Source organism: Solanum stenotomum, chromosome 12 (assembly GCF_019186545.1).
Source record: "Solanum stenotomum isolate F172 chromosome 12, ASM1918654v1, whole genome shotgun sequence".
NCBI classification, from domain to species: domain Eukaryota; kingdom Viridiplantae; phylum Streptophyta; class Magnoliopsida; order Solanales; family Solanaceae; genus Solanum; species Solanum stenotomum.
In genome coordinates this window covers 50,429,644-50,453,932 of record NC_064293.1, presented here as the reverse complement: position 1 = coordinate 50,453,932, position 24,289 = coordinate 50,429,644, and the positions used below count along the sequence as shown (strand labels likewise).

The window sequence follows — 24,289 nt, the reverse complement described above, 5'->3', positions numbered from 1 at the left end:
CTGTAAGTTTCATCTTTGTGACTTATGAAGAAACTAACATTTTATCAATACTGTATAGCTGACAGCTAACCAAGTGGTTTGGCAAAGAACGATAAGAAGTGCAAGAAATACTTGTGTTTTTTAATCTAATATAACATAGTTTGATTGAGTAGAAAAATGTTTAAAAAAAATTAAAGACTTTTGAAACTTGTGATCTTAAATATGTGATACCATTTTATTTGGTGGTAAAATTACTTATCCTTCTCATTAGGGAGAAATAGAAAATAGGATTATTGAGCTGCTCGCTGATTGTACCTTGTCGTCTTGTGCACCTCAAGCAACAAGCCGAGCGATTGGATAAAATCATAGCATTTTGTGTAAATTAATTTTGATGACAATAGATTTTTGCATAGTCTTAATTAATCATTTTGTCATTTTTTTGGACATTGGCTCTTATATTCTACAAAAGCTTAGAGAAGAGAGAAATCTTATAAAGAATTCAGACGGTCCTTTAAATTCGAGAATGTTGCAAATACTCGAAGTAGATATTTTATTATCTATTAAATATTTGGTAGAGTTTTGTTTCTCAATACATGAAAGTAGTAAGTATCAAGTGTAATATGCTTGAAATGAGTATGGAAATATTTCTTCTTAGTGATCTTACAATAGTTTTGCAGTAAGGTAGGATTCATTTTGGTTGACATTCTGTGGACTAGACCAGACCCTGGAATCAATGTCAGTAATTGACAATTTTTTTTATTTTTTTTTGTATTGTCCATAACTAATGTATTTCTTTTTTGGTCTCAAATGAATCATTCAGCTCATTAAATCTCTTTATTATCTATCTGTGATTTTTAGCTAATAAGAAGCATCAATAAAATTTAGGATAAATTATGCAAAATATCAGCCCATAAACTTTATTTACCACTTTTTAAACCCAATTTTTCCTAATTACTTAATATGGCCATTAGGCTATTCTAATTTCCTAAAAATGGCCGTCAACTTCTGATCTTCTATTGTTGCTAATTCATTCCTTATTCTTCTTCCTATGTTTCTTGGTTGTTCTTCATCATCTTCTTCTTTTGTTGCTATTCATTCTTCATCTCTTCCATCGTTTTTTCTTTTGTAAATTCAACGTATCACAAAAAACGTAAATCAATTCAAGTAAATTATATATTAAAATACACAAAATATCATATTTAATTTTTTGAAACTGCTTGACTTTGAGATGATCAAGATTGAATAGTTAGTGTACACTTCATGTATATATTTCATATATAGTTAGGGCATATCCAGCATTTTGAGTATATCATAACGTATAATTTGTGAATACCACATGTATATGTAACTTTCTATGACTTTTAGTAAGCTATATTGGATAGACAGTGTATACTTTTTATCATTTTTGGCTAGTTCTTAAGTAAATAAAATATGACTATTTTTGTTGTAAACAAATTACTTTATTGTATATATTTGAAATTAGCTCTTAAATTTATAATCACATTTGTCCCAAATTTTTTGAATAAATAAATATGTAACACAAATTCCTTGAAGCGCCATAATTCAGAAGAAAGAAAATGTCACGAAGAGTACATCTAACATAAAGAGAAAGGAGGCATGGGTCCAGCCCCAGGGAACGTGAAAGACAATATATGATTCGTGTTCTTCCCCTATTCAGGATCCTAATTTTTTATAGTCCATCAATATATCCTATATCCTATATTTAAACAACTCTGTTAATCCTGCACAGTGAAAAGCAAACCAGGTCTCTGACGATTAGGAGACAATGTAAAAATAGAAAATGAACAGACCAAAGATAAACCTCATTGAATTCAAAAGTTAAGTACCTCATCTCAGAAGGCAATGCACTCATCGTGGCTTTTACTTCTGATATAGATTGACTGCCCGCGAGGAATGGAAAGTGCCAGTTGGTTAACACAATCTGCTTGAATATATGATACAGATCTATCTCAAGTTTTCATACTGTACATGTAGGGACAGCCGCTGATGAGAGACAAGCTTCTAACACTCTTAATTAAACCACCCCACAGGACCCTATTATAGCGATGGGCAATGGCCATGGGGCGGCTGCCTAGTAGATGATGTAAGAATCACAGTTCATTGAAAGGACTAATATTTTATCAAGGTCGGCAATGAGGAATATAATTCTGCAAGGCATTGAAAGATCCAATTCAGCAACTGTTCTTTAGGTAGCTCCAAGAGCAGTTCAGCCTGAATAAGACACATCATTACACAGCCACTTAAATATGGAAAACATGCCTTGCACATTATTTTTTTCCATTTCTTTCAAATGAAGATTATGCAACCTTAGTGCATTAGTATAGGTATAGAGAAGATAGTAAAATCAACAATTCCACACCTTTATTTGGCCATCTTCAAATATCAGAGAATTCTGATGAATATCTGAAGTTGCTGAATCAGTTATCAACTTGAAAACCTTTTTTGACATGTTTGTTTTCATGCCAACCATCTTTCCTGAAGCATAAATGCTGCTAATTCCTAAATCTGCTGCCATTCTTCTGACATAAAGCTTTTTCAATAGGATTTCCATAGAGTAAGGTTCTTTGCCATACTGACGCCTCAGATTTTCCGTAAATTGCATCAAGTTGAAAATGTCCTTTTCAGCTGCTTTTTCAGCGCTATTGATGATTTGCATGGGGTTCTCCAAATGGTTTATGTACTCAGAAGGAAGATGATGGTTTATATTGATATCAAGCTGAAGAGGAAGTGAAAGAATTTTGAAAGGTTATACCCATTATTTGCAATTGCCAATGGAATTAGTTCAGCAGATAAACTATAAGCTATATCTTTCATAATGGATATGAAAGTAGAATAACTTTAACAGGAGACACAAACTCTTACAAGCTATTTGTAGAACCACCAGACTGTAGTTTCCTATACGAAGCCGTTTCCACATGTCACATGCCTAGCTGACCAGTGAGGTCATGCTCAACATTTAGATAACTAACCCAGCTTAATTCCCTGATCATGCATTCCAATTCCAAGCAATTTGTCTTTATTTTTCTACCTAGTACTCTTATTACATGTTCCGAAGCAAGAGACGATGACAAGGCAGTAAATTAGAGACTCAATTGAAGAAACTAGATATTGCATGACTTCCAGTCTTCCGATTGATAATTTATTAATGTATAGTTTCTTATCTTCGTCGTTGTTTCCTTGCATTCTTTCTTGTGCCCTTTTAACAATTATTTAAACTTCATGCAATAACGTAGTGATTTATACCTTTAACGTTTCATATAAGATGTATAATTGCCCAATTACTTAAAAAACCTCTAGATTACTAACTATTTTTTCACTTTTAATTAATTCTCCATATAACCAAACCACTTGACATATTATTTTTTTTGGAGCAACATAAAATAGTTGACAACTTTCACAATCTTGAAAATCCTCTCCTCCAACAAAATGAAATAATCTAATTGATGCTATCCTAGATAATTCAAACTTGAAGCCACATCGTTTAAACTAACAACTTCACTTTTCCATACTTCTTTTTTATAACCGTGGTGTTCGGGGTCAGCTTGCATGTACCTCGACTAATTTCAAGAGGTACCTACTACCTCCCCACCAGCACAGGTATCGGGTAACTCTGTCCATCAAGACTTAACAAGATTAGAAGAAATCACCTAGTGTTTAAACTATTATTTTCAACACTCTTTTATCAAAACCCAAAGTACTAATTGATCAAATACTTTACTCCTAACAGTCGACATACATCAAGTCAGGTCATATATATTGAGATGGAATGAATTTTTTTGAAAAATTTCACCCCACTCTGAAAATTGAATACTTTAGTACCTAATCTTTCAGAACTTTTCATATATTTAATAGCTAATCTCAAGAAGACACCCTTTAATTTTGAAATAATAGTGAGAGAACTTGTTTATATGTTCTTTATAACTGCAACTTATACATAATTACTGAAAGAACAAAGAAAAAACATGATCGTGCATATGCATCTCGATTGTCAAGTCTAGTTTGTGATTCTTGTCTGTTAAGGAGTTGATAAAGTTCTTTCTGATCCATAGTAGACTAGTATATCTTTCGACGATAAAAACATAATGAAAGCCTAATTGGGTGTGTTTATGAAAAGCTCATAATTCACTGTAGTAGTTAGGCAAATTCTGGTTGTACATGACTCAACATTCACTAATTCAAAATAGTGTCCCAAAATTTTTCCTATTTTAAGATCCGAATATCTCTAGTTGACATTCTAACCAATCATTTTAAAAATCAATTAATGACGGTTCCTCAAAAGAGCAGCACAGATTAGATATTGGAGAATGGGACACAACCACAGACGTACAATGGATTTTGTACTCGATTAATGTATCAACTTATAGAAAATATAGAGAGCACTAAATACCTCCATTGCAGGGTAAGGAACTGATATTACACGATGCTCATCAACCTGGAATAACATAAGATAACAGATCTCATTACCTTTTATTTTGAAAGGTACATTATTTTTATTTTTTTTTATGACAAGGAAACCCACAGCCGCTACCCTTTGGGTGCGCACAACGTAAAACCCCCGCTCCTATGCAATAGCTCGCAAACCACATAAGAGAGGTAACCCGCACTAGGCAAGCCCGGTGCGACGAGCTCGACCCAAAAGGCAAAACCTCTTGCTTTCGCTGGCAAGGGGTTTCGAACTTGAGACCTCCAACATGGAAGTCCCAATCCCAAACCACTGGGCCACCCCGAAGGGTGAAAGGTACATTATTGATGCATACAAATATCATAATCTCAAACTAAGGGAGGATAGCATGCAGAAACCAATCCTATCTTAGGCACATACCAGTGAATTTTATCTTTGTAACCAGTACTAATGGAATAAAAGGATGATGCAAACAGACCTTTGACAAGCTTTCAAACAACATCTCAAAGAATAGATCAATGCCCACATTGCCAACATCCCCCGTCTGTTGCTCGCCAAAAATATTGCCAAATCCTCTAATAGCCATGTCTCTTTCTGCAAGCTGAAAACCCTGACCAAGTTCACAGCACTCTTCAAGAGCAGCAAGCCTCTCCTAAATTGTCAAATGAATGCCATGTTACAGCCATAATAAAGATCAATCTTCTGCAAATAACTTCACACAACATGCATATCATGGAATTCATCCTTGATAAATTAGAACCCCTGTTCTGTTCGAAAATACCACAACATTACCAGAATAAAGGCAAGAAGACAGAACATGTGAACCATCTCCTACATATCCTGTGATTAAAAAAATATAGAGGAAAAAGAGCATACTAGTGCATGGTCTGAAAGAAGTGATTTGTCAGGATAGAATAAATGTGCATGAGCTTCCTTATCCGCCCGTCCGACCCTTCCACGCAACTACAATAATCAAAGAGGGAGTAGGAATTAGAAAGAGTATAGAAGTCACAACAATTCAAATTATAACAATCAATAACAACAATAGCTAAGAATCTGCAAAGTAAAGATATGGAGTTGTCAGAAGCACATCATCATGTCCAGATTATCCCATGGTCATGATATGAGTCTCATAAAATCTGCTAAAAGACATCTAACTGCAAAATCTACAGTGTCGACCATAAGCTATTAAGAGACAAGTTAATCATTTAGCTAACAGCGGCAGGGGCCAAGTTAAGAAATTAAGGGCTGAAAATCTTTGACCAATCAACTTTAGTAATCAATACAATGAAAAAGAAACTGGTAAAGATAGAAAAGATGCTTCTTTACTGGAGTTTGAAGTCACTACATTAACTAAGTAGAAGACAATTGATTGACTTCATCACCACAGCTGCAATAGCAGGCCAGTGGTTTCCCATGGTTAACATCACAAGAGAACCAAACCCCAGAAATTCCTCATGAAAGAAACAAGAGAAGACTTCACAAAATATCACAGAAAGGCTGGTTCAATGACATTTGTTCTCTCTGTAACAATTCCTTGTCTCATAAAAATCTGAGCTTGACTGAAATGCCACTACAAGGAAAATGATACTTTATATGCTATTGAACTTCAAGTAATCCCAAGACTACAAGGAGTTTTCGAATGTAACAAATACTTGCTACACTAAACCCCAGCTACCTAAGTTATCCCAAAAGGTAAATTTTCTCCTTTAGCACCATTAACTGTCTAGTGTGATTAATCAGGTATATTAAGGAAGCAGGGAGACTCTATATAACTCAGAGCTGGGAAAACAGCACATGCTGTCAAGGAATATCAAATTCATGTAAAATTGAACAAAAGGCTGCGTCAAAATAAACTATGTTTCTATCACTTATGCCGAAGAAAATTCAACAGATAAAAACAAATGATTTGCTTCCTGGTTTAATGTAACTGAAACAGTGGAGGAAAAAACTACCAATAGGGATGGAAAACAACATGACAACAAAATCTTGCTGTTCGTTTAGGCAAGAGAATGTAAAAACCTGATACAATTGTGCAAGTCCAAATTGCTGAACATCTTGAATGATGATTGTGTTTGCGTTTTGAATATCAAGGCCGCTTTCTACTATGTTTGTACATATAAGAATTCTAATATCTCCCCGTGCAAATCTTTCCATAGTTTCCTCAAGCTGTTTTGAGTATTGCTGCCAAAAAAGATGAAATGGCATGTGAGACCACTAGAACTGAATAATGCAGTGTAGATACTATGTAAATATGAGTTCATATCTTAGATTATGTCTAAAGACTGAATGAACATAAGTATTCTATCAAAGTTTAATACTATGAAAAAAGCATAAACTTTTTAGAGCAATAGCAAGAACAAATGCACCAATAACTTAAACTCTACTTTAGTACCAGTGATACAGAATATGTAATATCAGCCACCATTGCTGTTGCAACAAGGTGACATGACTCTTTAAAGAAATTTGCTCTCATTATTGTGTTGGTTTTTTAAAAAAATATGGTGCAACAAAAAAGGGTTGAAAACATCTATCCATAATTTTATCAAGCATAGAAGGGATTCAAATAGCCAACTTGATTACATAATCTACAAGAAATTTGCATAACAAAAATTCAAAGAGGCTAAGTAATATTAACCACTAAAACAATCTAATAGACATTAGACAACTTATTATGCTAAAAATTACTACAGTAACTGAAAGCAATTTTCAACACTCCTCCTTGGCTTTAGTTACTGCAATTTTTAAAAATTGCTCCTCCTCAATTTCTGTTTGGCAATTGGGGCTGAATTCTTTTGATTATTTTAAACTTGCACAATTTTTTATATTGATATTCCTCTTCTTCTTTCTTTTTCTTCTTTTGGTTTTGTACTTAAATAACACCCTCAATAATCTTATCTTGTTTGAAAACTCTTTTGAAAGTTCTTTCATCTGGACAGTGATAGGACCTGCAAGGAGTGTTTGTAAGGATCTTTCTTCCATTATAACATCTCATAAATCATAGGTTTCAAAATATCATTTCATTCTCACAGACCAAATTTGATAATTTTCTTCGGTGAAAATTTGTTGGGTATTGAAAAAGTGATGGTTGCTTGTCATGGTTGAAAATAGGTTAAAAAATTGGTATTGGTTGAAAATAATCGGCGCATTGAAAATAAGCACGGGTTGAAATTAGCCTTGAAGGGTTAAAACTAGCCCTAACGGGTTAAAAATAGTTCTTTAGAAGAACTCATAGATCCCGGAAGTGGTGGTTTTTTGAAGTGGTGCAACAAAAAGGGTTGAAAATGTCTCTCCATAATTTTACAAGGGCTTTGAACAGCCAACTTGAAAACATAATCCGTAGAAAATCTTTACAACAAAAATTCAAAAAAGCTAAATTAACTCAACAACTAAAACAACCTAATAGAAATTTAAATTTCAAATTTACCCTAAACCTAACAACTTATTATGCTAAAAATTATTACAGTAACTGAAAGTAATTTTCAACATATTGTCCCACCAGAATAATCAATCTATCAATCGACCCCGTTTCAGTTCCAAGTCAATTGGAGTTGGATACATGAATCATTTATTCTGCTCTCTTCAGGCCCATTTCACTCCAATACTAAATAATTTGCAGTGACTAGTTTAATCTCAATAAGTTGTACGGAAAAGGGCCAAAAATGCCCCTGGACTATCTCAAAAGGTCTAAATATACCCTCCAACTGTACCACTAAACATAAGACCTATGAACAATAAGCGTTTGACTTTCATACCCGAAAATTTTTACTCCCATATGATAAATCAATTCTCAATTCCTCTCTTATGGTGTTCTGCCTCATAAAGTTTCCTAGATTCATGTATGCTTAGTCAAAAGGCATCAGACAGTCCAGAAGAGAACTTCAATGAAGGACAAGGTTTAGTAAATGCGGAAGCTATGGAAGAAAGCTTAAAGAGTTCCATAACAGCTTAATTCACAGGGTATCACACAGTTGATTGATCAAATGATTGATTGATTGACCTTCAATTGCAGAACTTAAAGCCAACTCATTAAATCCCATAATTACCTTTCCATGAGCAATAGCTATTTCAACATGTGGAAATGCCAGTTCTAAGAATTCCATAACATCCTCAAGACCTGCAAGTAATAGACAAACCCATGTAACTACAACGAGTACAATGGATGAACTTCAGCAAACTCCTCTACAGCCTGGCCACCAAATTGCATAATGCTACTCACGATTAATGTGCATAAAAGGCACAGAATGCATTACCTTTAATGCGGGGCAAGACATAAAAAACTCGGCCACCACGGTCCAATTCATGCTTGATAGCTGATATTACTTTGTCCTTACTGTAAGCTGAAAGATGCGTTCTTATCGGAACTCTCTCAGGAGGCGGTGTTGAGATCAAACTGTTAAAGTGGAAAAGAAAATGAAGGCAGCCAAAAAGCAAAACAGTCAAAAAAATTGAGCAGGCAAAACATTGACTTGAAGGTAACTTCACAATTAGTCAAATCTAGCCAACATTGACACAGCTAAATGAATGATACCCAATTTCAGCTGCTGGATTGCCCAACAGTACAGTGGATACTTCATCACAGCCATCCAGGGCTTGGATAAATTGAAACAAACTCGGTGGTATTACCTAGCGTCACGAAATCCAGTTAATGCTAAATATAGAGTTCTTGGAATAGGCGTTGCTGAAAGTGTGAGTACATCCACTGAAGTTTTAAATGAAGCAATCCTCTCCTTCTGTTTTACGCCAAACCTCTGAAAGGACAAAGAGTAATTCAGAGGGAGATCAAATATGATGAATCCGTTATAGGTATGAAGGATGTCCAAAAGACAGACACACACAAACACTCTCTCTCTCTCACACACACACACACACTAACAGGGAAAGGTTAAGGGTTAACTATCTTCTTCAACAAATTCAGTTTACTATCCATCTAAGTGATAACGAGAAAACTTAGTACCGTGAATAAATGAACACCAGCTTGGCCATAACCCTCCACTTCATCATGGGACCCTATCAAAAGAAAGAAATAGCACCCAAGGCTTGCCCCATCTAACAAGCTAATACACCTTTCCCTTGAATCTTCATGGTTTTATTCAGGCTAATATACCTTTTTTCATTTTTGGGTTTTGGATAAAGTTTCTTTTGAGCTTTTTATAAACACGGGATAATAAGAAAAAATAGTCATAGTTGACCTTATTATAGATCAAACGAAGAATGCATTATCAGGTTTTAGATCAATGAGATTGATTTATATAAGGGAAACAAAAAATTAGAAAGAGTGAATTTACACATACTTTTTCCTCGTTATAAGGCCTTACTCACAGAAGTAACCAACCTACTTCATCCATGACTAAATTTGAAACATTACTTCCTTTCGATGCAAATGACAAGAAAATAATCAAAAAATATGATGGCACCCAAGTGTGTGGCCTAGTGGTCAATGTACTGGGTTAAGAATGATGAGGTCTCAAGTTCAAATCCCAGCAGAGACAGGAACACTAGGTCTTCCCATTTGTCCTAGCCTGGGTGGATAGAGTTACCTGGTATATGGTGCTTGTTGCTGGTGGGAGGTGGCATCTCGTGGGATTAGTCAAGGTGCGCGCAATTTGGCCACGATACCACGGTTATATAAAGAAAATCCAAAATATAATGGCATTTAGATATCTGGAAATACCTGTTCCTCATCAACCACAAGTAGACCCAGATTATTATATTCAACCCGATTGCCAAGTAGTGAATGAGTCCCAACAATAATGTCCACACGTCCGTCTTTAATCATACTCAAGTACTCCTCTTTCTCTGACTTGGTCTTGAGTGAGCAAAAGTTGGTGGCAAAGAAAGCTAAAATTAGGACTTTGAATAAGGATATGGTGTTTACTTGGACAAGGTGAACAACAATGTCAACACCAAAGAACTAAAACTAAAATAACATATTTAAGAAGTTCACATTGAGAACCATAACCACTCAGATTTTGGAAGGAAAATACTAAAAAGAAAGAGAAGAAGACAGCATTTCTAGTTTGGTGCACTTCCTTGCATATTTAAATGGTCATTCTTTTGGTTTTTCTTCTTAATAATCAAAGAGGTAGACAATAATTAAGAGGAGTATACATATATTAAATAATATTTAACCATTTCAACAAGGTGATTTTTTAAAAATTTATGTAAGTTCGAAATAAATAACAATCAGCAAAGAACCTGTTTGATCTAAGTCTTTTTTTAATATGAATACAAGTTACCCTTATAGAAAAAAAAATAAAATCAATTACGCATGATTTGTGAAACGATCTCAAACTGCATAAAATCCTCAATGGACATAAGATTTAATGCGTCTATGTCAGCTTAACTTTTCATGGAAGTATATCAACAGAATCCCTTATTATAAGGCACTCCAATGAACTTAAGATATTTTTGCTTGCCATGGACCTATTGTCAAGAAAGCTAATCTTAAGAAATCATGAAATGTGAGAAGATAGGTTTTGCAAGAAAACATTATGAGCAAATATTTAGCATCGAAGGTCGGGCGCAACCACATTCTTTTACAAAACCAACTACTATTCAAATGATGAAGAGTAGACATTCAAGTAGAAAGTGCTTCTTAGGCATCAGCAACGTATTGATAAAAATCAAGTTATGCACCTGAAACCTGCTAAGAAGTCCAACTCTTATGTTAGGATATCTTGAGAATCTCTCTGAGATAACATCAAAATGTTGTTTAGCTAAAACTATTGTTGGCGCTAGAACCATAGCTTGCTTCCCTGCAGAGACTACACAGAAGATGGCACGCAGTGCAACCTCAGTTTTACCAAAACCAACATCTCCGCAAATTAATCTGTCCATTGGATTTTCGCTCTCTGTCAAGTCCCTTTCTACATCTGAGAAAGCCTGTCATTGGAATTCAAAACTGTAAGAAACAAAAGAGGTTTTCCATTATAGGTAAACCAGTAAAAATGATTGAACTTTTCAGGCAATAGGTTACTCTGACTAAAATGTCCCAAGATAACTACACTTTCCGCACAATGAGAAGCAATAAGTTATTCTGAATAGAATGTGGCAAGACAACAACACTGTTATTTTTTTGTGTTGTTACAATTTTCATATATGTCTTGCTGAACCAACTGGATGAAAAACAACAATTGCAGCTAAACTATACACATGGAAAGAACCAACAACAGCTGATATTTTGCAGAAGAAGGCATACAGGTGGACTTCAGAATTTAAATGATACAGAAGAGACAATTAAAAACCTGTTTCTGATCTGGTGTGGGTTCAAAAGGAAACTGAGATGCAAATTCAGCCGTAGCTGGAGTCTTTGGGTATGGAGGCCTTTTTTGTTTTAACCTGTGTAGGTATAGCTCCATTAGATCTACAACCATTTTCTGAACTGCAACTTTTCCCTTCATCCTTCTCCTCTCCCATGCACTAGTATCGCTTAACTTGCTCAAAGTCCGTGGCCTTTTGGTTTCATTAGGGCTGAATAATTAAAAAAGCACTAATCAAATAGTAATCTAGACTATCTCTCTGGCACACGAATTGATAATAAATGGCATTTCCAGGTTTCCCTTGGCTCCACGGTTATTCATAACTCAAGAGAGTCTTTCCAAGGGTGGTGATAAAGGATAATAAAAGGCAAAGCGTGTTTCTCTCTATCAATAATTTTATTTCTTCCAAAATGAGAATCAGACCCCCATCTCACCGCTAGATGGCTACTTCCTTGGCACGAAGAAGCATGCTGGACTAACAAGGGTTGGAAAGCAGGTAGCTTGTGACTAAGGAAAAGAGGCTAACTTGAATGGAAAATGCATTTTAAGTGATCTAGTGAGGAAGTATCATCCTAACCGGAAAAAATGTTAATTCAAGAAATTGCTTAGATCAAGAGGTGCAACGCAAAGTTTATACTTGAAAAATCAAAATTCCTTTAGTATTAAGGAAATTTGCCTATTGTTTGGGGGGATGGTCTATTGCTGGGAATTTATGACAAGAGAATTGGACAGCACATGATTCTTTGTCAGAGCTATGCCCTCTATTAGGAACTGAAAAGAACGCCCTTCAAGTTGTATTGGAGATCGAAGTAGTATTCGTATTGGTAAGTATGCAAAAATCTTCTCCACTACTGCATAATTTTAAATACCAAAAGGGGGAATTGACCAGCAGTGTAATAAGTTGTGGCTCAATAAGCTCAGGAGCTTGGGACAATGAAGACAATGGTAATAAAAAGTAGTTTTGCAAGGAATTACAAGTACTGCATACAAATCTATAACAAGGTGGTAAATAAAGAAGGAGTGTTGTACTTACAGATTGTAACGGTAGAGCAAACGAGATGCCTGCTTAACGGGTAATTTAGCCATACCGTCAGCGTACTCAATAAAGACGTATTCAATAGGCTCCTTGGAATCCTTTGGAACGTCAAATTTGATGCCAACGAATCGTCCAATTCCAACTTTCCTGTGGACCACGTAATCGCCGGAACGGAGAGTGTAAGGGTCCACCTTGTAGCTAAAAGTAGGTTGAGCTGCATCATGTGGAGCACCTTGTCTGGCTCTGTCGCTTTTGAGCTTCTGGAGGCCCCTTTGCTGCTGCTCTTTCACGAGCTGAATGTACTTATCAGCCTCCTGGGAATCCATGGCCGGTCTAAGAGGGGAGTGATCTCTCTTAGCATGCTCCCGGCGAATTCGCTCGTTGAGTAGAGAAATGGCGTCTCGCTCCTGCTCCTGTCTTGCATTCCGTAGTCGGGGAGGCAATTTGGTATATACAGCATCGGCATTGAGGACATTGGTTAAGGTAATAGAAGAGGAGGAAGGAGAGGGAAAAGAGGGTTTTTGAGTAGTGGGGAAGAGTTTGCAGAGACGAGTTGTGAGAAAGCACTCCGAGGGAGAGAAGAAGAGGGAGGCCTTTGCAGCCATGGATGGATAAACTTGTAAGAGCAAGACTTGTTCTAATTTCTCAAAGCAAAGCTTAATTACCCACCATATGCATCAATGTTTTCCACATTATCTATTCCCTCGAAACGTGATGTACTACTGACGCCCACGCCGCTTTTTTTTTTTTTTTTTTTTTATATATATATATATTCCACGGGTAAAGACTGTAGGTATTCAATTTTTTTAATTCTGTTTTGAGCAAAAAAAAAAAAACAATACTAACTTTATTCATAACTCCTTAATTTTTTCATATATGTCTACTATTAGGAAAACTTTGGTACAAACAAATTGAATTGAAAAGGAGTAATACTTTAAGTTGAGTAAAATACCAATCAACACACTAATTAGAAACTAAATAGTACATGTTTAATGTGTATCTTAATGATTTCATAATAACATCGGATCAAATTCATATCTTCTTTCCATAGCAAATCATTAGGGAGTAGAAGATTTCTTGATTTTCTTTTTCCTTTCTGACATAAAAAATATACCAAGTTACATAAGAAAAATCAGCAAAGTTTATGTGTTGATTTTCTCTTATTATATAAGTGGCATTAAGCGGTCAGTATACCGTCGACGTGTCTGTTTCTTAGAATAAAATTGAATTAAGGAGTGTTTTAGTCATTTAAGGCTTTTCACTTGAGAGCTTTAAGCTTTAAGGGGCCGTTGGTTACGGTATAAGAGGACATGTTATTCATGTATAAAACATTGTATTTATTTTACTATATTTGGTAAAAAAAAATTATTAGGTTGAAAAATCAACATGACTTATACTATGTTTGATTGATAAGTTCTAAATATTGTATAAAAGTTACTCATGTATTAATTTTATACAGTATTTGGTTGCGTTTTTTGTAATCCTAGATAATTAATACTTACATAACTTATGAGGGAAACTATGTATAAATTATGCAGGATAGAATGTGAAATATATTATATGGGTATTAGTTATACATTATTAAAAAGATAAATTACACATTTATTCCTATTAATTTATTTTTAAATCCTTTTTATTAAAAACTTTACACAACTATTCTATTTTCCCAACTACTTTTGTTTCTTATTTTTTTTATACAAACAACTTTTTATTTGTTTTCATTTAAAATCAAAATATAAATATTTATTAATATTATGAATATGAATGTATAATTTTGATAGCGCATATGCTAATTATATATTCGCATTAGATATTACTAAATATATCCACATATTTAATTATCATGTATTAAATTTTTATTTAGAATGTGTATTAATATATAATTTATAAATTTGGTATACTAAAAATGTACAAACAACACATGCATCATATTGACAGAAATTTACATTATATAAAATAGAATAGTATAACGTACTTGAAATATACTAATAGTATTTTATTTTTATAAGCTTTAAACATTAAAAAAACAAAGAGAAAAAAAAACATAGAATTCCTAGTTAAGTATAGAGAAAATTCCTTTCTTTATTTTTTTAAAGGAGAAATTATACTATTTGCTTACTTATTTTATTTGTAAATAATATATATTAATTTATATTAAAATCAATATTCAATAGTTAATAATTCATGTAATGTAATCTTTACATAACTAAATAATGCATACATAACTAATACGCGCATAACTAATACCCACATAACTAAATTCTGCATAACAAATACCTATATAACTAAACCCTGAATAATTCTAACTAGTAATCAAACTCCCCTAATTGTACTATATGTTATATTGTATGAACATGTTTCATAATAGACAAAAAGGCACCTCCTCTGTTGTTTATCTCTTTTTCATGTGGGTTCCCTGCAAGTATTAGTACCTTCAACATATTTTCGGAAAGAAAAGGTCTCTATTTGCTCCATTATAATTTAATTATTTATCAAGTAATAGAGGTATTTAATAATTTTTTGAAATATTAAATAAGTACTACTTAATTAAGTGTAGTAATATTTACGATATTATAAACGTAATTTTTTGCTTTATTTGTCCATTTTTTATCTATAAATTACATCTTTTATTTAGACTATTACTGTTAGATTGTTAACATTATATTATTATTAGAAAAAAAAGTATCATTAAATTTAAAAATTAAAAGTACCACAAAATAAACATTACTAATTTCCAAATAATGATGATTATTATAAGAAAACCTAATCTACATAAATGAATTTTTAGTATAAAAAACATATTAAATATTTACAATGTTATAAACTTAATTTTTTTATTTATTTGTCCATCTTTTTATCTATAAATTACTTTTTATTTTGAATATTAATGTTATATCATTAATTTTATATTATTATTAGAAAAAAAAATATTGAATTTAAAAAATTAAATGTACCACAAATAAATATTACGAATTTTCAAACAATGATGATTGGGCCCGTGCAAAGCACGACTTTCCCTTTCTGGTCTACACTACTAATGGCAACTCCCAATATATATCAAGTAGCAACTAAAAGAGGAAAGAAACTCTACAGTAAATGGATTGGTACATTTTCTATTCTGGAAACAAACATGTGCCTACGAATGGCTACATGGATAACTGAAGATGTCATGATTTAGATGATCAAATAAAGAGAGTTACTCTTCTTCTGCACACAATAAAAATACAGTTTACAGAGGCAATTACATTAGTGCACGCAATGCATGAAAGTTGATAAGTCGATCCAAGTATATACAAATATTGGTCTAGTTCTTGTCGAAAGACGGAAGAGTACATCTACACATAGCACAATACACAATAGCGCAAGTGAATACATCTGCTGCTATGGATAAAGGATTGGTGAAAGCGTCATAACACGTAACAAAACACAAACCCAAATATACACTTTCAAGAGTAATGGTCCCTCTGTGTTCCCTAGCTCATACAGTTCAATGTACATAAATGGAGTCATGACCACCACGGCCCCACCACAATCCTGTTCCAAGCAACCGCACTCGAAATGCAAAATTTGATTACCGTATCACCACCAATCAGTTATTTATCAGAAACCATGGACCACTTCAGATTTCTGTAATTCATCATGGTAATGAAGTAGACACAAAGGTATCTCGCAAACTGAAACCATACAGGATTTGCACCCCCTTATACATCATCATTGTTACAAAGCACACATAGTAACCAGATTTATTCACAAAGCATAGCTTTTGCTGTCTCATATGTTGCCGTTGCAACATTTCACTCCACTTCTCTCTGTTTCCTGAGTTCTTGAGCATTCTCCAGCTCCTTGAATGCAATCGAAAGACACTCCTCAGATTTTTTCTTCTCTTCCCTGATATGTTCCAAGCTGCACCACAGAGCTGAGTTCTCCACCTCACAATGGGATAATTCAGCCTCGATTTGAGAAAGCCTGGCTCTAACCACAGAAGCTTCAGTTTTAAGGTTTAGACGGTGTTGCTCAGCAAGAGTAGAAACATTAATTGCCTCAAAATGAACATGAGAAAGCTCATCCAATTTTAATTTCTCCAAAACCCAGTGATTAACAGGGGTTTCAAAACATTGATCACTGGATATAGAGCATTCAATTTTAGCCAGTGCTGATACAGAAATAAAAGCCTTCACTCGTTCACTAAAATGTTGGCGATCAACACCTAAGTGGTCCAGAGCAGCAAAAGTAACATCTGTCTCCTGGATCATGGTCATGTGATCTTTGATATCCATAGACTCAAAAAGGGTAAGAAGATCCTTCTGAAGACGATCAACAGCCTGTAAAAACACCTTTGAGATCGAACACCTCATAATGTTGCTTTGTCCACCTCCATGGAAACTTTTTCCATCATACTTTTTTTTGAGAGAGTCTATGAGCTGCACAACTTCATCAACAGTACGCACTGTACAAATGTTAATTTCAGTTGGTAAAAGATTTCTTGGCCGAGTGGCTAGGGAAGCATCATCTTCTTCACCCATATCTTGAAGGATAAAAATGGGCTCACGAGAAAAAATATCTGCAAATAGATTAAAAATGAAGTCACCCCTTTTGGTTCATGGTTCATTTTGTGAAGAGAGTAGGGGGTAGAGGGAGCATAAAATATTATGCAGTTGCAGAAAAAAAAACTTACAGGAAGTAAAACGCTCTACCAAGGGTACCATCAAGCACCGAGGAGGACGGAACACAAGCCTTCCCCACCAACCCTGAAGTGTAAGATCTAAATTTTGATGAATAGAATTCAACATCCAATCCACTGTTGCCACCAAATACATTGGTGAGGCAAAAGAATGAGCTATGGAAGAACCAAATGAACCTGCAAGGGAAAGGATTAAAAAGAACAAAATAAAGAAACATAAATACCTGTCAGGGACTCATGTCTACTAGGTGAGTGATCATTGGAAACAAATCAGAAAATAGGAGAAGAAAAGTAAGTTTCTACACAAACCTGAAACCTCTACAAGAATCTGTTTGTGAACTTTAGTCTGTATTGGATGAATCTCCCCCTCAGATTCCAGAAGAGACAGATGAAGCCTTTCTTCAGCCAAACAGTTCCTTGACTTGGTTGTTGGCAATTGCACACAGCCAATTGAAGAGAGAAGAGAAGTATCACCAAATTTCAGCTCACCATATCGCAATCTTTTGCGGTGCTTTCTTGAAGGTTCATCCAACACCTCGTCCTCTCCAATTAAATCCTCTAAAATTACTGTGTGACTCTTCACTGGTCCAGTTGTTGCAGGAAAAGTGTTGAGGTGATTATAAATCTCTTCAGGGGATGTGTCCGTATGACCGACTCCAAATCTTACATTGCATTCCTCAACCAAGTCACTAGATACATGACTGACATCAATGCTAGTCAATGTCGACAGATATGAACTAGTGCTTTCATTTACTTTGGTGCTTCGTGCTACTGCTTCCTCAGAATCTAGCCATAGTTTGAAGTCACAAGCTCCATGTCCCTGAAAAGAGTTTGGTCAACATCAGTTGAATTTTGAAGAGCTAAAATGTAACAATCCTTTTTAAATTAACTATGAGAAGATATAAAACAAGTAAAAGCGGGATTCTGATACAATGACTAGATCCCAGCAACACAACTTCAAGGATTGCCATAGTGCCCAAACAAACAAGCAGAACCTATTTTCCAAAGTCAAGTAAGTATAATGCATTTCTTAGTCGTACTGGTGGTAGATCATAGACTAATAACCATGTATGACAAATGAAGAAAGCATTTCTCCCAGATATGCATTCCCTACTTCCCTACCTTGAAGCCAACTCAATCACCTTCTTTCGAAATGATCCAATCTCTTAATTTGACGATGCAATATGTCGAAGATGAAATATGTTGCATGGCAATAGTATTAATTGTTTTACTTTCTCTTTGTTTCGCAGTATGTATATCCATACATAATGGTTTTTAACATGTAATTTTCGAATAATTTACAGAAGTATAACTGCCATCGCTTATGCACACTCTTTGTTTCACCAAGATTGAAAAACCTAGTTATTTTTGAGTTAGGCATTTCCATTAAGAATGACCTATTTGAACATACCATTCCTCCCCTCCCCATTCGAACATGAAAAATCAGGTGCTTTTTGACTATAAACATTCTTCCATTCATATCTGAATATCAGCTACTGACCGGTGATCATAGAAAGACAGTGTCTACTTTACTTTTGAATTTACCAATCTCCAGATCCTTTTTAAGTAAATTCTTTTGCGTCAAGATAATTTTTCTTTCTTTTTTCTCATCTTTGTGAAATTGAGCAACTTGACTCTATGTTCCCTTTGCCCCTTTATCTTACAATTTTTACCTACAATTTGATGTCATTTTGTACTTAATAGTGATTCTAAATTCATTTATTAAGAATTTTTAGTTTTTTTTTGTGATCAAGTTCAAATTTGTATTCTACCGCTATCTTAAGCAATCTTTATTTTAGCATTAAGGGGTCGTTTGGTAGGGTGTATTAGAATAATGTTGAATAGGGTGTATTAGTAATGCTGGTATTATGTTTGCAATAGTTATGCTACGATTGATTCTTATGCAGTGTTTGGTTTGGTGTATTAAATTGGTGGATTAAAAATGCCATGCATTGCATAATTCTAAAAATATATATATATTTGTTTGTTTACACCCTTCGGGGTGGTCCAGTGGTTTGGGCTTGGGACTTCCATGTTGGAGGTCTCAAGTTCGAAACCCCTTGCCAGCGAAAGCAAGGGGTTTGCCTTCTGGGTCGAGCTCGTCGCACCAGGCTAAGGCTGGGCACCGGACCGGAATGGGACCATCGGACCGGAACGAACCGGTACCGGACCGGAACGGGATGGTTTGACCGGGTTGTTGACCGGTACCGGGATGAACCGGACCGGAATTACCGGGATGGAGGCTTAGTTCCGTCCCGTCCCACTATATACCGGGATAGAACCGGAATGGACCGGAACGGAACGAAACGGGATAAACGGGACGGCACATATAGCTATTTCAAAAAATAATTATTTTTTTTGAGCAATTTTGAATTACGAAAATTCGAATGGTTTTTTGTATTTTTCTAAGTTATATTAGTTTATAGTATTTAAGTTTTAAAATTTATAATAATTTTACTTAAGTTTATTTTAAATTTTTTTTTTTTAATTTTTACGTATATAAGTTTGTAAGTTAAGTTTAATAAAGTTTTTTTTTTAGTTTTTGAGCTTATGTAGTTATGTTATAAGTTTTAAAGATTTGAATCTTTTGAAGTTTATAAGTTATTAAGTTATACTTATAACTTGTAAGTTAAATAACTTAAGTTTGTAATTTTAAAAAAATTAAATAAACAAAAAAGAAATGCTAATAAAAGTAAATAATGACAAAAATATTATTTTTTATTTTAATTAAAAATGACTTACCGGGACCGGACCGGTACCGAACCGGACCAGAACGGAACCGGAATGAACCGGTACCGGTATACCGGTACCAAATCATGGTACCGTTCCGTTCCGTGTACCGGTTCAATGTATCCCATCCCGTCCCGAATACTACCGGACCGGAACGGACCGGAATGGTACCAGAACGGACCGAAATGGTACCGGTACAACCCGTTCCGGTGCCCAGCCTTACACCAGGCTTGCCTAGTGCGGGTTACCTCTCCTATGTGGTTTGCGAGCTATTGCATATGAGCGGGGGTTTTACCCTGTGCGCACTCAAAGGGTAGCAGCTGTGGGCTTCCCTTGTCATTAAAAATATATATATATATATATATATATATATTTGTTTACAAATATACCCTCCACAAATATGGTGGAAATGATGTAAAAAAGATTTTGAGGGGCAATGGTATCTTTAATCATGTTAATGCATGCATTAAAACCTTTTGTATTACCAATACCATGAATTTTCATGTATTAGTTATACATACCTTAATACCTATGTTGAAAAAGTGTACCAAACAAGATATTAGTAATACACAAAGCTAATGTATGCATTATTTTTTCTAATGCACTCTACCAAAATTATGGGAATTGGAAGTTCAAACCTTATGATCACTTCAGAAACGTCAATGGGAAGCTCAACCTAGTTAGTTTGGGCTTCCTCAGTTGAGTTGAGCTATAAGGGTCAAGGAGTCCAAGACCACTTAATGAACAATGTTTGTGTGGTAAATGGAAAGGGAAAGGTTAGTGAGGAAGATGCAAAAGTCAAAGCACTATGAGAGAAGATTGACAATCCTACAAATCCGAATTCTAAACTCTTGTCTTGATCGGGAGAGTCACTAAGTGATCTTGGAAGGTATAGGCGGCTAGATGGTTGGAAAGTTGAATTATCTCACAATGACTAAATTTGACATATCTTTTCTTATGAGTGTTGTAAGTCAGTTTATGACTTCCCCATGTAGTTGTTTGTATTCTGCAATATATAAAGTCAGCTTCACGTAAAGGACTACTCATCGAGGATCGAGAGCATGAGTATAGCATTGGATATACCAATGTTGATTGGGCATGATCACTTTTTTATAAGTGTTCTACATCTACATATTGTGTTTTACTATGAGGTAATTTGGTGTCCTTGAAGAGTAAGAAACACAACGTGGTTGCTTGATCTAGTGCAGAAGCAGAATATCGAACAATAGTTGTAGCAACTTGTGAGCTAGTTCGGATCAAATAGTGTCTAGGAGAACTAAGATTTGGAGAAATTGGTTAGATGGAACTTGTGTGTGATAATCAAGCAGCCATTCATATCACATCAAATTCAATATTTAATGAAAGAACTAAACACATTGAGATTTACTATCATTTTGTAAGAGAAAGATACTCTCAAGACATATTATTACAAAATTTGTGAAGTTGAGTGATCAGTTCTTGTAGATATATTCACCAAGTCCCTCACCAATCACGTATCAATTACATTTGTAACAAGCTTGGTATAGATGACTTGTATGCACCCACTTGAGGGGTAGGGTTGGAATAGGTAAATGAGCATGAACATGAATAATAATATAAAACCCTACTTGAAAAGGGATTATAATGTAGTGTCTATAAAAAAAAAGTCTCACTATAATAATGTAGATACACAATTCAATAATATTTTACTCTTATATTTCTAAAACTGACCTTCCATATAAAGGCTATCCTGGATTTCCCATTATAATAAAAAATGATTGTATCCAGCTAAAGAAGCATTGAATGGTAAGTAGCTTTTATAGTTATTATTTTTTAAATTTTTTTTTGTTTATCTCCTTTTCATAAATGTGCTTTTCCGCAGCTCAACTAATTTTACGGGATATCCTCTACCTCCTACCAACAATAGCTCTGTCCACCGAGGCTAACTTTCATATTCTTTATACAGTATTAATGTCGGTGGATGAATCGGTGGTCAAGCAATGGTTCTAAAAATGTAGGTAAAATCAAAATTTATATCAGTGACCAAGCAGGGACGATGCAACAAGTTCAAATCTGCCTTCTTATCTTCTTCTTAAGATCCCGTAACCAAATTCTGTTATAAGTATATACCACTATTCTTCCATCTGATTTGTCAAAAAGGATATCTTTAGGTATATTTATTATGTTAATGTCCTTTGCCAGATTCAAAAGTAGAAATGTGAAGGAGAAAAAGTCATTCTCAAATTATGTACTACCTTCTTCTCATTTTATGTGGCACATTTCGAATTTGGAGATACAAATAATTCTATCTTTAATTTGATAGTAAGTTTTTCATAAATCTTTTAAACATTTTAAAATTGAATTATTATGACTTATATTACTTTTTACATAATTTATAAATATATAAATTTCATGTTAAAAAATTAAAAATTTCGTGCACAAATTCTCAATCAAACTTAAACGGTTTGACTGTCGAAAAATGAAAATTCTCTCATAAATTGGGACAGAGGGAATAGTAAAAAGAAAAGGTTTCACCTTTTGTATCGGACAGATGAAGAAGATCCGACCCGCATTAGGTCTCACGCGACAAAAGTCAGCACCGCAACGGCAAAGCGGAACGTTGATAAATTCGTCTAAATGTATCTCGTCAGCCCACTTGAAAAACTGACACTTTGTTTTCTGAAACACAAAAGGGAACAATTTAATTAAACATGGATAAGAGAGAAAATGGTATGTATGTTAGTGAAATGAAGGAGACTAACGTCGTTGGCGGGGCAGCGGTAGAAATTGCGTCCAGGGTTTTTAAGGGTGTTAGAGGTGAAAAGTTTGCAAGAGCCAGCGCCGCAACGGCAGGGCAGGGAACGTCGAAATTTCTTACCATCAGCTCCGACGAAATCGTTGTTGTTGGGACATTGTGTTGCCCAGTGCCCTAATTTGCCATAACTATGACAAGTATCAGTCTCCCTCGGCATTTAGCGACTTGAATTTATGAGCTCTAATATTTGTACAGCGAGAAATTGATTTGCAAGTGTAGTGTGAATGCAGGGCAGCTTACAGACAACCGGCGATATTCTCGCAAGCAAAAGTAACATTATTTATCACATTTCCAACTAAATTAAAAGTGCCCGAGGTCATTGAAGAAGGTTTATTTTAATTTTGAATCCCTCCATTTCATTTTACTTTGACACGTGTTCATTTAATTATATTTTATAAATCTAAAACTTGCCTACTATTAGTATTATTTATAATATAGTTATTTAATAATACTTCATTTTCCCTTATTATTTGTCTACTTATAAATTGATACATCTAATAAAAAAATAATTATTAATATAGTGAGTTTACCATTTTACCCATATTAATTATGAAGTGAATGAATTAAAAAACTTAATATTTTCAAGAAGTTCTATTTTTTTCCAAATAATTAATTGAGAATATAATAGGTTAAAAAATTATCCTTTTTTTATTTGTTAAAATAGACAATTAAAAAAAATGGATAAGTAATTAAGGACAGAGAGTAAAAATAATATTGAAAGCATATACTATATTCATCTTCATTTGCTAAATTAGATAAGTAAAATAATTATTTTACTATAAGAGTCGGATAAAATTAAATAGGTGGAATAGAATAGGGACTTTATCTTTTATTGATGATTCATTTATTTTTTGTTCAACTAACAATCAAAATGCACTTTGTGTAGTTGATCTTCAAAGAAAATATGAGTAAAGTTCTAGTCAAGAGGTTAATTTAGTAAGTCTGCAATTTATTTATTTATATTACCTTAAAAGTATGAACCACAGATCTTAAATGTTAATTTATTATAACATCCTCGATTTAAAATATAAAATTTAGTATATCTTCTATATTTTATATTATATTATATTATATTTATTTATTTATACTATATAATATTATATCAAAAGCAGACACCTTTAATTTTCACATTAAAGGATTGTGAATTTTCCAAAGAGCTATGACTTGAGTTATTACCTTTTCGAATGGTTGTGACTTTTTTAAAGGAAGGTGACTTTTCCGAAGGGTAAGACTAGTCCAAAGAGTTATGACTTTTCCGATGAGTTATGTCCTTTTGGAAGGGTTGTGATATTCTAAAGGGTTGTGACTTATTTGATTACACAAAAAAAAATCATACTACCCTTTCTTAGCTATAAAAAGGGGGGTTTCTTCCAATTTTTAAAGT

At 34.2% G+C, this 24,289-nt stretch overlaps 2 protein-coding genes across 4 annotated transcripts; both read right to left on the bottom strand.

Moving 5' to 3' along the window:
* Window positions 1-1,690: 1,690 nt before the first annotated feature.
* Window positions 1,691-13,411, bottom strand: LOC125847707 (ATP-dependent DNA helicase At3g02060, chloroplastic). 3 transcript variants are annotated; one of them, XR_007444467.1, is made up of 14 exons: window positions 12,698-13,411; window positions 11,650-11,875; window positions 11,042-11,287; window positions 10,077-10,211; window positions 9,029-9,153; window positions 8,656-8,795; window positions 8,449-8,519; window positions 6,425-6,586; window positions 5,279-5,365; window positions 4,881-5,054; window positions 4,388-4,432; window positions 2,360-2,716; window positions 1,827-2,211; window positions 1,691-1,721 (listed from the first exon to the last, which is right to left on the bottom strand). XR_007444467.1 is itself a non-coding variant. In XM_049527375.1 (13 exons), the coding sequence occupies exons 1-13, from the start codon at window positions 13,303-13,305 to the stop codon at window positions 2,110-2,112; spliced, it is 2,478 nt and encodes an 825-aa protein (XP_049383332.1). In that variant the 5' UTR covers window positions 13,306-13,411; the 3' UTR covers window positions 1,826-2,109. The 3 variants fall into 3 exon arrangements, 1 of the variants encoding a protein (XP_049383332.1); XR_007444468.1 differs by lacking the exon at window positions 10,077-10,211; XM_049527375.1 differs by lacking the exon at window positions 1,691-1,721 and having other exon boundaries at window positions 1,826-2,211.
* A 2,563-nt stretch (window positions 13,412-15,974) lies between these two features.
* Window positions 15,975-23,161, bottom strand: LOC125848331 (uncharacterized). Its single transcript, XM_049528182.1, has 5 exons — window positions 22,853-23,161; window positions 22,626-22,769; window positions 17,691-18,201; window positions 17,376-17,558; window positions 15,975-17,261 (listed from the first exon to the last, which is right to left on the bottom strand). The coding sequence occupies exons 1-5, from the start codon at window positions 23,060-23,062 to the stop codon at window positions 16,495-16,497; spliced, it is 1,815 nt and encodes a 604-aa protein (XP_049384139.1). The 5' UTR covers window positions 23,063-23,161; the 3' UTR covers window positions 15,975-16,494.
* Window positions 23,162-24,289: the final 1,128 nt, after the last annotated feature.